The 14,928-nt window shown below is 37.5% G+C and overlaps 4 protein-coding genes across 5 annotated transcripts; 3 read left to right on the forward strand and 1 right to left on the reverse strand.

Annotated features, from left to right (window-relative positions):
• LOC104731617 (inactive disease resistance protein RPS4) lies at positions 9–1,918 on the forward strand. Its single transcript, XM_010451040.2, has 2 exons — positions 9–935; positions 1,026–1,918. Exons 1-2 carry the CDS (start codon positions 24–26, stop codon positions 1,764–1,766), a joined length of 1,653 nt encoding a protein of 550 aa, XP_010449342.1. The 5' UTR covers positions 9–23; the 3' UTR covers positions 1,767–1,918.
• On the forward strand, positions 2,708–4,355 carry LOC104731622. Its single transcript, XM_010451049.2, has one exon. The coding sequence runs from the start codon at positions 2,732–2,734 to the stop codon at positions 4,295–4,297; it is 1,566 nt and encodes a 521-aa protein (XP_010449351.1). The 5' UTR covers positions 2,708–2,731; the 3' UTR covers positions 4,298–4,355.
• On the reverse strand, positions 4,761–7,757 carry LOC104731623 (protein NUCLEAR FUSION DEFECTIVE 4-like). The gene is made up of 3 exons (XM_010451051.2): positions 7,308–7,757; positions 5,403–6,337; positions 4,761–5,316 (listed from the first exon to the last, which is right to left on the reverse strand). The coding sequence occupies exons 1-3, from the start codon at positions 7,614–7,616 to the stop codon at positions 4,842–4,844; spliced, it is 1,719 nt and encodes a 572-aa protein (XP_010449353.1). The 5' UTR covers positions 7,617–7,757; the 3' UTR covers positions 4,761–4,841.
• Positions 11,168–14,922, forward strand: LOC104731624 (pentatricopeptide repeat-containing protein At4g19440, chloroplastic-like). Of its 2 annotated transcripts, none has more exons than XM_010451053.2 (5): positions 11,168–13,809; positions 13,915–14,051; positions 14,196–14,296; positions 14,493–14,591; positions 14,708–14,922. In XM_010451053.2, the coding sequence occupies exon 1, from the start codon at positions 11,264–11,266 to the stop codon at positions 13,784–13,786; it is 2,523 nt and encodes an 840-aa protein (XP_010449355.1). In that variant the 5' UTR covers positions 11,168–11,263; the 3' UTR covers positions 13,787–13,809; positions 13,915–14,051; positions 14,196–14,296; positions 14,493–14,591; positions 14,708–14,922. The 2 variants fall into 2 exon arrangements, with proteins under 2 accessions (XP_010449355.1, XP_010449354.1); XM_010451052.2 differs by having other exon boundaries at positions 14,496–14,591.

Below are 14,928 nucleotides of genomic sequence, written 5' to 3' on the forward strand. Positions count from 1 at the left end.
CCAAATGTTCATCAATCCAGCACATGGACAGTCTTGTTTCACTGAATCTCAGAGATTGCATAAACCTCAAGCGTCTTCCAAAGAGTATAAATCTGAAATTTTTGAAGGTTCTTGTCCTTAGTGGCTGTTCAAAACTCAAGAAATTCCCAACTATTTCAGATAACATAGAATCTTTACATCTGGATGGTACAGCAGTAAAAAGAGTTCCTGAATCCATAGAGAGTCTCCTGAAACTTGCTGTGTTAAATCTAAAGAAATGTTGCAGGTTGATGCATCTTCCTGACACTCTTTGCAAACTCAAGTCTCTAAAAGAACTGATTCTCTCTGGCTGTTCAAAGCTAGAGAGTTTTCCGGATATTCATGAAGACATGGGAAGCTTAGAGATTCTGCTCATTGATGATACAGCCATTAAACAAACTCCCAGAAAAATGTGTATGAGTAATCTCAAGCTGTTTTCGTTTGGTGGATCTAAAGTCCAAGATTTCAGGGGTTTGGAATTGCTGCCTTTCTCAGGCTGCTCTCAGTTATCAGACATGTATCTCACAGATTGTAATCTGTACAAGTTGCCGGACAACTTTAGCTGCTTATCCTCGCTGCAGTCTCTATGCTTGAGCAAAAACAATATCGAGAATCTACCAGGAAGCATTAAGAAACTTCATCATCTCAAGTCTCTTTACTTGAAGCATTGTCAAAAGCTCATTTCACTGCCAGTGCTTCCATCAAATCTGCAGTACTTGGATGCTCATGGCTGTATCTCACTCGAAACAATAGCAAAACCTATGACGCTTCTTGTGATAGCTGAAAAGACCCATTCTACTTTTGTATTCACAGATTGCTTCAAGCTAAACCGAGATGCACAAGAAAATATTGTGGCTCATACTCAACTCAAGAGTCAAATACTGGTGAATGGATTTCTTCAACGTAATCATCATAAGGTCCAATATCTGTTTGCTCTGTTATTATACCAGTGACATTGACATTTACAGTGTCATTCTTAAATGGCTTTTTTGGTTTTATCATTTCAGGAACTAGTTTTGGAACCTTTAGCTGCTGTAAGTTTTCCAGGAAATGATTTGCCATTATGGTTCCGCCATCAGAGAATGGGATCTTCAATGGAAATCAACCTGCCTCCACACTGGTGCGATGATAAATTTATTGGACTTTCTCTCTGCACTGTTGTCTCTTTCAAGGATTATGAAGATAGAACCAGCCGGTTCTCCGTAATATGCAAATGCAAGTTCAGAAACGAAGACGGTGATTCCATCAGTTTTACTTGTAATCTTGGAGGATGGAAAGAGCAGTGTGGATCATCTAGCCACGAAAAATCAAGAAGACTTAGCTCTGATCATGTGTTCATCAGTTATAACAACTGTTACCATGCCAAGAAAATCGATGATCTCAATAGATGTTGCAACACCACTGCCTCATTCAAATTTTTTCTCACTGATGGCAAAGCCAAAAGAAAACTAGATTGCTGTGAGGTTGTGAAATGTGGAATGAGCTTGTTACATGCACCGGACGAGAATGATTATAGGTTGCATGGGTTACAAGAGAATAATCTCGAGAAAGCTGGAAAAGAAACAGATCTAAACGAAACTGCCTTGGATGAAGTTGTGGTATCGAAGAGAGGCCGTTTATGTTTTCAAGAAGAAGAGCTACTGAACAGGAAAAAAATAAAGGAAGAAGTCTCGTTTTCTAATTACGAGTGTACTGTAACTTCCGTTCTTAGTTACACGAAGCCAGCAAAGCCTAATCACTGGACATAACTTATTTCAGAAAGATGATTTCTACCGTATTCTTGGCTTATTCTTGTTTTAAATCTACCTTATTCTTGGCTTCATCTCTTAATTTGAATTGTAGAAACAGTAATGTACAGAGACGCTCAAGTTTCAAGTCAATTGGCTACTCTCTTAAACAATTTTCAAGAAGAGAGATAATTGAATCTCTGTATCACAAACTCATAATCAGATCTTTTTTAGTTTTTAGTTTTTTTTTTTTTTTTTTTTTNNNAAAAATGTAACAGCTTAGATTTGACTTGCAATAAGATTCACTGAAACTTGAAGTAAAGTTCCAATGCGAACTTATTGCGATTTAATCTCTGCACAATACTCATTAATAAGATTCTTTGAGACTTGAAGTAAAGTTCCAATAGAAATGCATTACCAGTTCATTTGCCACCTCGCATATGTTAACTTTATCCACAAACTTTGATATTATACAACAAAATCATCTTGTTCATGCCTTTGAGTGATATGGTTTACGTCTTCTAATAATAAGAAATAAGAATAAGTATAGCCTAAAAAGTTCAGAAAGTCAAATGCTTGAGTTGTAAAATACCAAAGAATCCGCAATAGAAGAATGAATATCACACAATCAAAAGTCAAAAGTGGAAGCCAAACACACTAAACAATACTATTTGCTTCAAACCTTACCAATGTTTCAGACCGTTGACCTAAGTTGTAAAATCATAATTTCTAAGACGAAAAATACTAATATAAAACAAATATCATGAGAATTAGGAGTGTTCACATAATGTGTTGAAAAGTCACGCAACAAGTCACATGAATATTTTTCCCATACATACAAACCAAAGTAACCCCACAAGATTAATTGAAGCCTCACGTTTCTTTCTTGGTCACTTTTAGACGTTACCAAACCCACTGAATAAACAACTTTAATGGGATCGTCTCGACTTTATTATGCATTTTACTTATAATTAAAATCCCCGAAGATGGAAAATGATGATTTGCTTTTTATGTATCCTTTAATTGAACAAACAGAACCACCACAGCACCATATTTTGAAGAAGAAACAAAAAGCAATGGCTTCACAAACCAAACTTAAGAAACCAAATTCTCATTTTAGTCTTTGTACTTTCCTCTTCTTTACCGTCCTCTTTACCATCCCGGCTCTCTTCCTCCTCCGCAGCTCCTCTTGCTCCTCCTCCACAATCGCAGTCTCCTCTTCCTCTGACACATACCAGCCACCATGGTCTGGCGACCTTCAAACCGCCCAGTTTGCCTGGAACCGCCTTGCTTTCTCCTTAACCAACCCTCCCAAATCCCTAAAACTCGCTGTTTTCTCCCGTAAATGGCCTACTGGGCCCAATCCTGGCGGCATGGAACGTCATGCTTTAACTCTCTACACTGCTTTAGCCCGCCGTGGACACCGCGTCCACGTTTTCACCTCTCCCTTAGACCATTCCCCTGAAACCAACAAAATCACTCCGGTTTCCGACCAAATCTTATACCCTATGATCCATTCTCACGGCGACGCGGAGCCTGGAAAATGGCGGTACAACAAAGCATGGGAGCTTTACCAAGAAGAGAACAAGAAAGAACCTTTCGATGCGGTTCACACCGAAAGCGTGGCTTTACCTCACTGGATCGCCCGGGAGGTTCCAAACCTAGCCGTCTCGTGGCACGGCATTGCGCTAGAGAGCTTACAATCAAGCATTTACCAAGACCTGATCCGTAAACCAGACGAACCAAGATCACAAGGCTTCAATGCAAGCCTATACGGTGCCGTGCTTCCCAAGATACTCGACGAAATCAGATTCTTTCACAATTACGCTCACCACATTGCTATCAGCGATAGCTGCGGAGAAATGCTAAGAGACGTTTACCAAATCCCTGAGAAAAGGGTTCACGTGATCCTCAACGGAGTTGATGAACACGGATTCACATCAGACAAGAAGCTACGTACTCTGTTTAGGTCAAAATTAGGGTTACCAGAAAACTCATCAGCGGTCGTTTTAGGAGCCGCAGGGAGATTAGTTAAAGACAAAGGACATCCATTACTCTTCGAAGCTTTCTCGAAACTAATCGAAACACATTCTAATGTTTACCTCGTAGTAGCTGGATCAGGGCCATGGGAGAATCGTTACAAGGAACTAGGAGATAAAGTTTCCATTTTGGGATCTCTAAACCCAAACGAACTCAAGGGTTTCTACAACGGGATAGATTTGTTCGTGAATCCAACGCTTAGACCACAAGGACTCGATTTGACGTTAATGGAAGCGATGTTGAGTGGTAAACCAGTGATGGCGTCGAGGTACGCAAGCATAAAGAGGAGTATAGTGGTGAATGATGAGTTTGGGTTTATGTTTGCGCCGAATGTGGAAGCTTTGACGGCGGTTATGGAGGTTGCGGTGGCGGAAGGAGCGGATAGATTGGCGGAGAGAGGGAGAAAGTGTAAAGAGTATGCGGCGGAGATGTTTACGGCGAGTAAGATGGCTTTGGCTTATGAGAGGCTTTTTCTTTGTATTAACGATCAGAAATTTTGTATCTACCCATAATTAGTAATTTACTCAAAGTACTTTTATTTTACCATCAGTTGAAATTTTTTCCCCATTATTGGAAAAGTGAGTCATAGCAAACTAAGAAAAGTAATCAGTTACATATGCGACCCCGCCCCTTACGTATGGAAAATTTTACAATTATCTAGCTATAGTATATCTTATTTTCCAATTCAAGAAAAATAATATAATCTTTAAGAACAACTGGAGTTGGGTTCATCATGCATCAACGCTCAAGATCCCTACTCATTGGGATAAGGAGAAATACAGTGTACTTAGTTTCACATAGTAGTTGTGACGGTCTCGTTTGTCTCTGCTAAAATCATATGATGTTACTTTTCTCTGCTAAATCCTGTCTTATATTTTCCTGAGTTTAATCTCTATTTCATAAATTTGATAATTGTCAATATTAAATTGTAATCTTTGCCTTTTCATCAACTCATATGTTTAAGAGGCCATAATCTAGTGATTTAATTCAACTAATTACTAAAATTGTTATAATATAAATCCTACAAACACAAACAGTTGAAATTGAGGCAAATAGCTAAGAGTCGATGTTTGAACTTATGCGAGCTTGTTCAAACCGTTGATAAGCTCGTCTAGTTCTAATAAACAACACAAGACTCGAACCTAGCCCAAGCAGAGACAAGCAACCCCACCACACAAAGGTCAAGTAATAACAGTCTCGTCCCATACACACCACCGACTCCGAGGTCACTGATTTGATCCCGGTGAAACCATGCGAGTCATAAACCAGTGCAGCCAAGAATCCATAGATCAATGATCCTATCGGTATGTTTGTGATGAGGATATTGTGGTTAACACCAACACTGTTTGGTCCGAATAGCTCTGATGTGATGGAAACCGCTGCTGCGAATATAAACCCTGAGCTTAAGCCCATCAGCGCTGTTCCCGCTTGTAATGCTGATGAGTGTCCTGATGATGCAAGCAAGAAGAGCGCAATTGGTGTTGGTAGTAACGCGATTGCTAACCATCCGGTTCTCGCAAAATAAACCTTCCTGCACAAATAAATACATATTCACAACTCTGCTATCAACCAGAGAGTATATAAGACTAATAAAAGATAGATGCAATCAATACTTACGCTCGGATATAATCCGGTGTTGCAGAAAGCAATCTTCCAAAGAATGAGAAAGAGGAATAAAGTGTGACAAGAGTTGTTGTGTTTGAGCTTTGTCCTAAAGACTGAGCAATCTGTCCGAGGTTGTTGCTGTACACAAGTCCAATGGTTCCACCGCAGAAGTACGTGACATAGTATAACCAGAAATCTGATCTGCGTAAGAGCAGGGACAAAGAGTGTTCAATTCCCAAACCTTCAAGCTGATCTCTTGTAATAAGCTTCGTGCAACAAGACTCATCAACATCACCTAATTCCTCTACAGCTACTGTCTTAACAGGGTTTTGCACCACATCTTCATTCAGAAGTTGGTAGCTTTCGCGGTTTGCTTCATGTGCAAGCATCCCTTTATGCAACTCAAGCTCATCAGGATGAACAAGAATGAAACCTGAACCTTCAAGACGGAAACTAGTGTGGATTGTGCGGTGATACCAATTCCGAGCGATGACTAAACCGGGAATACATAAAGGGAAGATCAAAAGAACGATTGCACCACCAAAGAGAAGACGAGCAGAGGTTAAATCAGATGAGTTCGATCCAAAGAGAAGGAGATAAACACCGTTCAAAGCAGCGAGTATGTTGAGCACTAGAAACATGAGAGAGTCACGGCGAACTCCATCTGGTGGAAGTGGCTCAAAAGGTGGTTGGCGAAGGATCGGGATTATTGCAGCGAAAGATACAATGAGAGGTATAAGAGCGTTTAAGAGAAGGTACAGCTCTGGAGAAGCCGGGTTGATTGCGTTATACGCTAGAGTATATAGTGCCGCGCTTACGCCATTGAAGCTCACTGTGAGAGACAGAGCAAGTGATCTGTTTGCAGGGAAGTTACTAATGCAGAGCACAAAGCAGACTGTGTTGAACCAACAGATGCTTAAACCAGCTAGTAAGCAACAGAGAAACACCTGCACAGATCACTAGCCAAACTTCAATAAACTTAAATTAAAATTCTTGCAGAAACGGCAGATTATTAAAGGATGCATATATAATCTTCACTCCAAAAGCTTATCTTAACATCCAAGAAAATAGTATTGAAAAAAAATAAGATTTAACAAAGAAAATTAAAATTCACATTGAATATATTTATATATTTGTTTTCATTGTTTTATTTCAGTCACAAAAATCCTCTAATTCCCTTGCTCAGCAGAAAAAGACGTTTCAGAAAAAAAGAAAAAGGAAAAAAGATCCGGTTATCAATTACTTATATTAACTAGGTATTATATGATTTGAAGAAATAAATGAAACTGGGTCCATAAAATTTTAAAAATTGAATACTTTTAAATTTCCTGTTTTTGACGTCATAATTTAAATATATATGTATAAAATGAATTAAACAACCATCAAACACGAGCCAACAAGCCCTAAACAGTCCAAAATAATATTGCTACTTGCTAACCAACTAATTTATTTAAAGTTCTAAAATAATGCATAAGACAAATTGACAAAAACAAAGAAAAGAAAAGTTTGAACTACCATTCTACTCTACCAATCAAACATCACCAAATCTGAGATTCAATATCTTATTTTCGTCCCATAATCCCATTTGTGACAATTTCAATATCTATATATATAACCTGTTCATCAACAAACAGAAATAAAATTGCATCTCATCCCCGTTAAAAATATATATATATATATATATATCAATTCTTTATTAATTAACCCTTAAAAACTAGTTCTGAAGTTAAAATACAAATATATATCGACCCTTAAAAAGTTAAAACGTTACTAAACTCAAAAATAAACTCTTTTAACAATGAAGATATAACTTGTAGATTATTATTCCAACCTCTGGATTTTATTGTTTTTCTCCAAACTTTTTATACTATTAAATAATAAAATCAGATAGTAGTGGTAGTGGATGAGTGACGTTACCATAATATAAGGTAAAGAGATGAAATGAGTGATGACGAGCCACTGAACTCCGTAACCGACGAAACCCATAAAAGCCGCCGCGAAAAGCACCGTCCAAAGCGGGAAATACATAAGCGCAAGACCCGATGACCATCCGAATACTTTTCCAAGATCCGAAGCTACGGCTAAGTAGTTTAGCTGCACCTGCGTTATCCCAAGAACCGATTTCAAATCTGACGAGTAAGCTGAGAAATCGAAGTTCGTCCCTGTGAAAGCTTGAATCCATATCGTCGCTACCAGAATCATCCATTTCCGTGACTGTCCTCCCATACTCTTTTAACTTTTTTCGCCGGCTGGTGGGGTAAAAGAGAGAAACGTAGAGATTTTGTGTGTTTTGTATGGTAGGGAGAGAATTTCGAGTTTCTAGTTTTTGTGACTGAGCTTTTTTTCTCTTTTGGTGTGTTTACAATTTTGATATATAAAACAAATGATTTTGTTGTTCAAATAAAAAGAAAAAAGAAAAATAAATCAATTCTTCTATTTACGTGGCGATTCTTTTGTATTTTTTCTTGAATAAGATATGTTTGGTTTTAATACGTTTTGATTTGTTTTCTTTTTAATAATTGAAAAGACACCATTTGTCTTTTGAAGATGATTAAAGAATGGCTACTAGTATAAATTAGTAACAGTTAATTTAATCACACAATATGATAATTAGTCAATACTTAACACCTACACTTTCTTTTGTTTTTGGCAGCTATACATACTTTTTTCTTTTCTTTTTTTTTTGGAAAAAGTGCATATACGTACTTCAGTTTAAATGTTTTGTTTTCCAACCAAATTGGTGAACATTTTGATTACTCCATAAATATGTTATTACGTATTAATACATTTGATGCATTAATTAAACAACTAGAAATAAACTAAAAGTTCATTGTATCTTACTTTCTTTAACTGTTTCTATTTAGGGATTGAGAACTGAAATCCGAACAAAGTACTCAAGAGATAAAACTATAAGTCTATAAGCAGCATGTATTCCTTCTTTATTTGTCTTGTACTACTATGTTTAATTAGTGATTCATTCAACCACTAGATATAGATATATATATATAGCTGGGTTTTTTAGTTTTTATAGTTTACTACAAGTGTCGGTATCTGTTGAAAAAAAATACATTTATGAAATGATGTTGCATGGTGCTATCTGCTGTGGAGCATGCGAGGTTACAGCTTAATTTTGTGAGATATTTTTGCCATTTAACATGTCTATTACTAGTCTACTAGCTTTTTTTTTTTTTTTTTTTTTTTTTAAAANAGTCTACTAGCTATAAATCATAAATACGTATGATATACTACGGTGTTACTATAATTGGTGGAATCTCTGATTAAGTCTGTTTTCACGTGAATCGTAAGCTAAAAGTTTATTCCAGACAGTAATGACATGACATGATGCTATAGAGTATAGATTCTCATGATTAAAACATCATGACGCACCAACTAATCTCTACAGTGAAACTAATACAACTAACTTTTATGAGTGTGATTGCATATTTAATGAAAAGAACACAATAATTAAAAGTTGTGTATTATGGAATAAAAAAGAGAAATTTAGTAGATGTGCCATGAACAGTGTCTAAACTTATGAGAGATGCCATTGTTGCAAAATTCTTTTCCTGGCTGCCACAACCTCAATTTAAAATTACCAAACTGTCCTCTCTTTCCCACCGTCTCAATTGCAAAAACATAATCTTATTCCACTTTTTTTTTTTTTAATTCCTTTCACTTTTCTTCTCATCTTGTTATTTCTTCTCTCCCATCTCTCTCTCCTCTCTTTCTTCCATAAAATTTCATCGAACAAACCAAAAAGAACTGCTAAAGCTGTAACCTTATAATGAAGGAGCTGAAGATTTGACGGAAGCGCGAGAGAAATCAAGAAAAACCTCCGACGATTGGTTTCTGCAGCGAAAAGGCCATCAAAGGAGATGTTGACAAACTCCTATAACTCAGATTGAGATCACATGAGATCTGATGCAACGTTGAACACATGATGCTAGGTTGGATCTTCGAAGGACCAGATCCAACGCCTAGCCAGGTTTGTCCACCACAAACTTGTCCTTCAACCTATTTAGTGGACCATATCCGTTTTTCTGACGGACAAAACTTGTCCTTATATTAGACCAGATCCGCTTTTGTTGACGTATGTAATTTATTGCAATTGGCAGTTTGACATTGGAGATCTCATGGAGGATAACAATATGATTGACAAAAGAAGGTATCTCTATGGACTAATTTTTATCTTTTTGATTCAGAGTATGCTTACTTTTATCTATCCAACGATGTTGTCTATTAAGTTCCTGATAGACCAATTTTTTTTAATATATAACATTAAGTCCATCACACTAACTTGTTTGTTGTCTATCACACAGGTCTAAAAACGTTCAGGATGACATTGGTGAACTCCTAAAGGACAACAATGTTACTACACAAAGATCGTACATCTCTTTGGACAAGTCTTATATTTGTTTAGTCCACTGCATTTCCATTTATGGACCATAATACGCTTGCTTTTTGTCTATCCAACCATGTTGTCTATTAAGTTCCTGGTGGACCACGTTTACTTTTGTCTATCCAACGATGTTGTCTATTAAGTTCCTGATAGACCAATTTTTTTTTAATATATAACATTAAGTCCATCACACTGACATGATTGTTGTCTATCACACAGGTCTAAAAACGTTCAGGATGACATTGGTGAACTCCTGAAGGACAACAATGTTACTACACAAAGATCGTACGTCTCTTTAGACAAGTCTTATAATTGGTTTAGTCCACTGCATTTTCATTTCTGGGCCATAATACGCTTGCTTTTTGTCTATCCAACCATGTTGTCTATTAAGTTCCTGCTGGACCACTTTTTAGTTTAGAACATTAAGTCCATCACACTAACATATATGTTGTCTATCTCACAGGTCTGAAGACGTTCATATTAACATTGGTAAACTCCCGGAGGACAACAATGTTACTACACATTGAAGGTATGCCTCTATAGACTAGTTTTATCTTTGTCTTGTCCACTAGATTTTCATTTATGGACCACTTACTTTTTTTGTCTATCCAACCATGTTGTCTATTAAGTTTCTGATGGACCAATTTTTATTTGAATATCTTAAGTCCATCGAACTCACATGTGTTTTGTCTATCGCACAGGTCCGAAGACGTTCAGCCTAACATTAGTGAACTCTCGGAGGACAACAATGGTACACAGAGAAGGTATGTCTCTGTTGGTGGACCACAATAGGCTTTTTTTTTTGTCTTTCCAACCCATCTTGTCTATTAACTTCTAGATGGACCAATTTGTTTAAAAAAACATTAAGTCCATCAAACTAACATGTTTGTTGTCTATCCCGCAGACTTGAAATTGATGAATTCTCCAAGGACAACCATATTACTGACCTGGAGAACTCCACCAACTTCAATCTCTTTTATAAATAGATATGTATAAACAATGAAACAGTCACATCATCACTATTTTTGTCAATCTTAAAATGTTTGTCCAAAAGTTAATGACTTTTTTTTTTTAATTTTCTTTCTTTCATTATTTTTAAGGGTATTATAGTATTTTGATCCTATGGCATAAAAACAGCAAATGACATAATTGAAAAGGAAAGAATGAAAGTGGCATTTCTCACAACTTTAATTCTGAAAATGGCATTTCTAATAAAATTTTCATAAAAAAACGAACATTCAAGTTTAACAATGGGCTCAAATGTCGTAGCCGTTAGCCCATGTCATATAATTAACGGGCCAATAACAGGCCCATTAATGTAGATCCCGTTCGTGTCCCCCAAGACTGAACCCTGGGTTTTTGCTCAAATCGCCTCCTCACGAGAAATTTCTCCGTCTTGTTCACAAGTCTCTCTCTCTCTCTCCGATGGCGTGGCTCAACACCATCTTCAATTCTTCTTCTTCGACATTGATCAATGGCAGCTCTTCTCTATTTCCCTAAAATCTCTTCACGTATGACTTCTTCACGTCTCCTCTCTCTCTCACCCATGGATTTGAGGAGGAGACTCTCTCGCGCTACCTACTTCTTCACTCGCCGCCTTAAATCCCCCAAGAGAAGCTTCCACACAACTCGATACCTGCAACAGTACGTTCATCCGCCGGATAAATCGGAAGATCCTTCCTCTGATCGGCAGCATTTGCACCAACGGTTGTCTTCAGTCTTGTCTAAGAGATCTCTAGATTACGAGCAGTGTAAACAACTCATAACTGTTCTATCGCCTCTCGAATTCGATAGGTTGTTTCCTGAGTTCCGATCCAAAGTTAATCCAAAGACGGCTTTGGATTTTTTCCGATTAGCTTCTGATTCGTTTAGTTTCTCCTTCAGTCTCCGTTCTTATTGTTTATTGATAGGTTTATTGCTTGATTCGAGTCTGTTGTCCCCTGCTAGGGTAACTTTGATTCGTTTGATCAATGGGAATGTACGAATTTTGCCTTGTGGTAACGGTGGTTTGAGAGATAGTCGAGTTGCGATTGCGGATGCGATGGCGAGTTTGAGTATGTGTTTTGATGAAGAAACGAAAAGGAAGATGTCAGATTTGTTGATTGAAGTTTATTGCACTCAGTTCAAGCGTGATGGTTGTTATCTAGCTCTTGATGTGTTTCCTTTTCTAGCAAACAAGGGTATGTTTCCATCTAAGACGACTTGCAACGTTTTGCTGACTTCTCTAGTGAGAGCTAATGAGTTTCAGAAGTGTTGTGAAGCTTTTGAAGTTGTTTGCAAAGGGGTTTTCCCGGATGTTTACTTGTTCACTACAGCGATTAATGCGTTTTGCAAGGGAGGGAAAGTGGAGAAGGCCATTGAGTTGTTTACAAAGATGGAAGAAGCTGGTGTGGCTCCAAACGTTGTTACTTACAATACTGTCATTGATGGGTTGGGGATGAGCGGAAGGTATGATGAGGCATTTATGTTTAAAGAAAAGATGGTAGAGAGAGGTGTGGAACCAACTCTTATCACTTATAGTATTCTTGTCAAGGGTTTGACAAAGGCAAAGAGGATTGGTGATGCTTATTGCGTCTTGAAGGAAATGACAGAGAAAGGGTTTCCTCCTAATGTTATTGTATATAATAATTTGATTGATAGTTTAATCGAGGCTGGAAGTTTGAACAAAGCTATTGAGATAAAGGATCTCATGGTTTCAAAAGGGTTGTCTCTTACATCGTCGACGTATAATACTCTCATAAAGGGATACTGCAAGAGCGGTCAAGTAGATATTGCTGAGCGTCTTTTGAAGGAAATGCTGTCGATAGGTTTAAATGTAAATCAGGGCTCCTTTACATCTGTGATTTGCTTGTTGTGCAGTCATCATATGTATGACTCAGCACTTCGTTTTGTTGGAGAGATGCTACTGCGTAACATGTGTCCTGGTGGTGGATTACTTACTACATTGATTTCTGGTCTCTGTAAGCATGGAAAACACTTAGAGGCAGTAGCACTTTGGTTTAAATTTTTAAATAAAGGCTTTGTAGTAGACACGAAGACTTCAAATGCTTTGCTTCATGGCCTCTGTGAAGCAGGGAAGCTGGAAGAAGCTTTTAGGATTCAAAAGGAGATATTAGGGCGTGGATTTGTTATGGATAGAGTGTCCTATAACACTTTGATTTCTGGATGTTGCGGAAAGAGTAAATTGGAGGAAGCTTTTAAGCTCATGGATGAAATGGTTAAGAGAGGACTTACGCCTGACAATTATACTTATAGCATATTGATTCGTGGGCTATTTAATATGAATAAAGTTGAGGAGGCTATACAGTTTTGGGGTGATTGTAAACGGTATGGCATGCTTCCAGATGTTTATACATATTCAGTGATCATAGATGGATGTTGTAAAGCTGAAAAAACAGAAGAGGGTCAGAAACTGTTTGATGAGATGATGAGCAATAACGTGCAGCCAAATACTGTTGTTTACAATCATCTAATCGGAGCATACTGTAGAAGCGGAAGGCTATCAATTGCATCGGAACTCCGTGAAGATATGAGACACAAAGGAATTTCCGCTAATTCTGCTACATATACTTCACTAATAAAGGGGATGTCGATCATTAGCCGTGTTGAGGAGGCAAAACTCCTCCTCGAGGAGATGAGGGTGGAGGGTTTGGAACCGAATGTCTTTCATTATACAGCACTTATTGATGGATATGGTAAATTGGGTCAGATGGTCAAAGTTGAATGTCTTTTGCGTGAGATGCATTCGAAGAACATACACCCAAACAAGATTACCTATACTGTGATGATTGGTGGGTATGCTAGAGATGGGAATGTAACAGAAGCTTCTAGGCTTCTAAATGAGATGAGGGAAAAAGGAATTGTTCCAGATAGTATCACATACAAAGAATTTATATATGGATATCTTAAGCAGGGAGGTGTATTGCAAGCTTTTAAAGGCTCAGATGAAGAAAATTATGCAGCAATCATTGAAGGATGGAACAAACTTATACAGTAGCTGATGAGTTAGTAGAAGAAAAGGTTTCTATTCTGGTCCTCAATTTTCCTATATTAGTTGCTCTGGTTGCTTCAGTTTATTAAAGTAAATTGTTCTGATTTATATAGCTGTGCATTCTGTTCTTGCAGTTGAAAAATTGCGATCTAGTGGCGTTCTCAGTTTTGATGGTCTTATTAACGCCTGGGCTCTGCATCTTCTTCTTAGAGGAACACGTTAGGATGGAGTTACTTGGTAAATGTATATGACCATTGCATCTTACAAGCAGGTTAGTGTGTTCTACTTGGCTCTTCAACCACAGTCACTTAACAGCTTTGGCTTGCTTCAATCTTAGGGAGAAAAGTTGTTTCTTTTAGCATCATAGGCTATATGGGTTTATGATTTACAAATCCACATTACTGGTGCTCATCAGGTTTATGATTGACCGCCACAGAATCAAAGCCGTTTGACAGATTCTTGATAAGAGCGAGCACTTCAGAGTTCAGGAGCAGTAGTCCTGAAAAGATTATACAGGTACAATAATGTATACTCAGCTTTTTGCCTTCAGTATATTGCCGCTTACATTTTTATGCTGAGACCACTAGGATTCTTTGATCGGTTTGTTTATACTAAAGAATCTCTTGATACTGTTTGTTTGTTTAAAAAGAAGAATCTAGTAAAACTGTTTGCTGAATCCAAAACACTTAACCTTATGTTACATCCTTTTTAGCAGATTCAATGAAAGATACACGCATCGTGGACAAACATTTAAAAGTTTACGCATGGAGCTATGAGAGTGGATCAATATGAGAGGCTCCTCTATTTCCAGGTCACATAATTACAAAAAAAACAAAAACTCCTTCAAATTCCACTGTATAGTTCATCTTCTCTTACTTTATCTGTTTGGCTGAATGCATAGTTTCTCTCTTTCTTTTTGTGCTTCAGAAATCTTAAGCCAGTTCTCATCGGAGTAGTTTAGAACTAATTCTCGCCTGACGACACGTTGCTGTGGAAATATCCTCAGACGTGCAGAATTTTTTTGCCCACGGAGAGTTTAGTGGATTGATATGAAAGGTAACATTTAATAACGGTATCAACTAATCTAACAACAACATTCACCGTATAGTAAAGACTGTCGGTGGGGTTAGCACTGTTTATTTTTCTTG

This window comes from Camelina sativa, chromosome 12 (assembly GCF_000633955.1).
Source record: "Camelina sativa cultivar DH55 chromosome 12, Cs, whole genome shotgun sequence".
Lineage (NCBI taxonomy): Eukaryota > Viridiplantae > Streptophyta > Magnoliopsida > Brassicales > Brassicaceae > Camelina > Camelina sativa.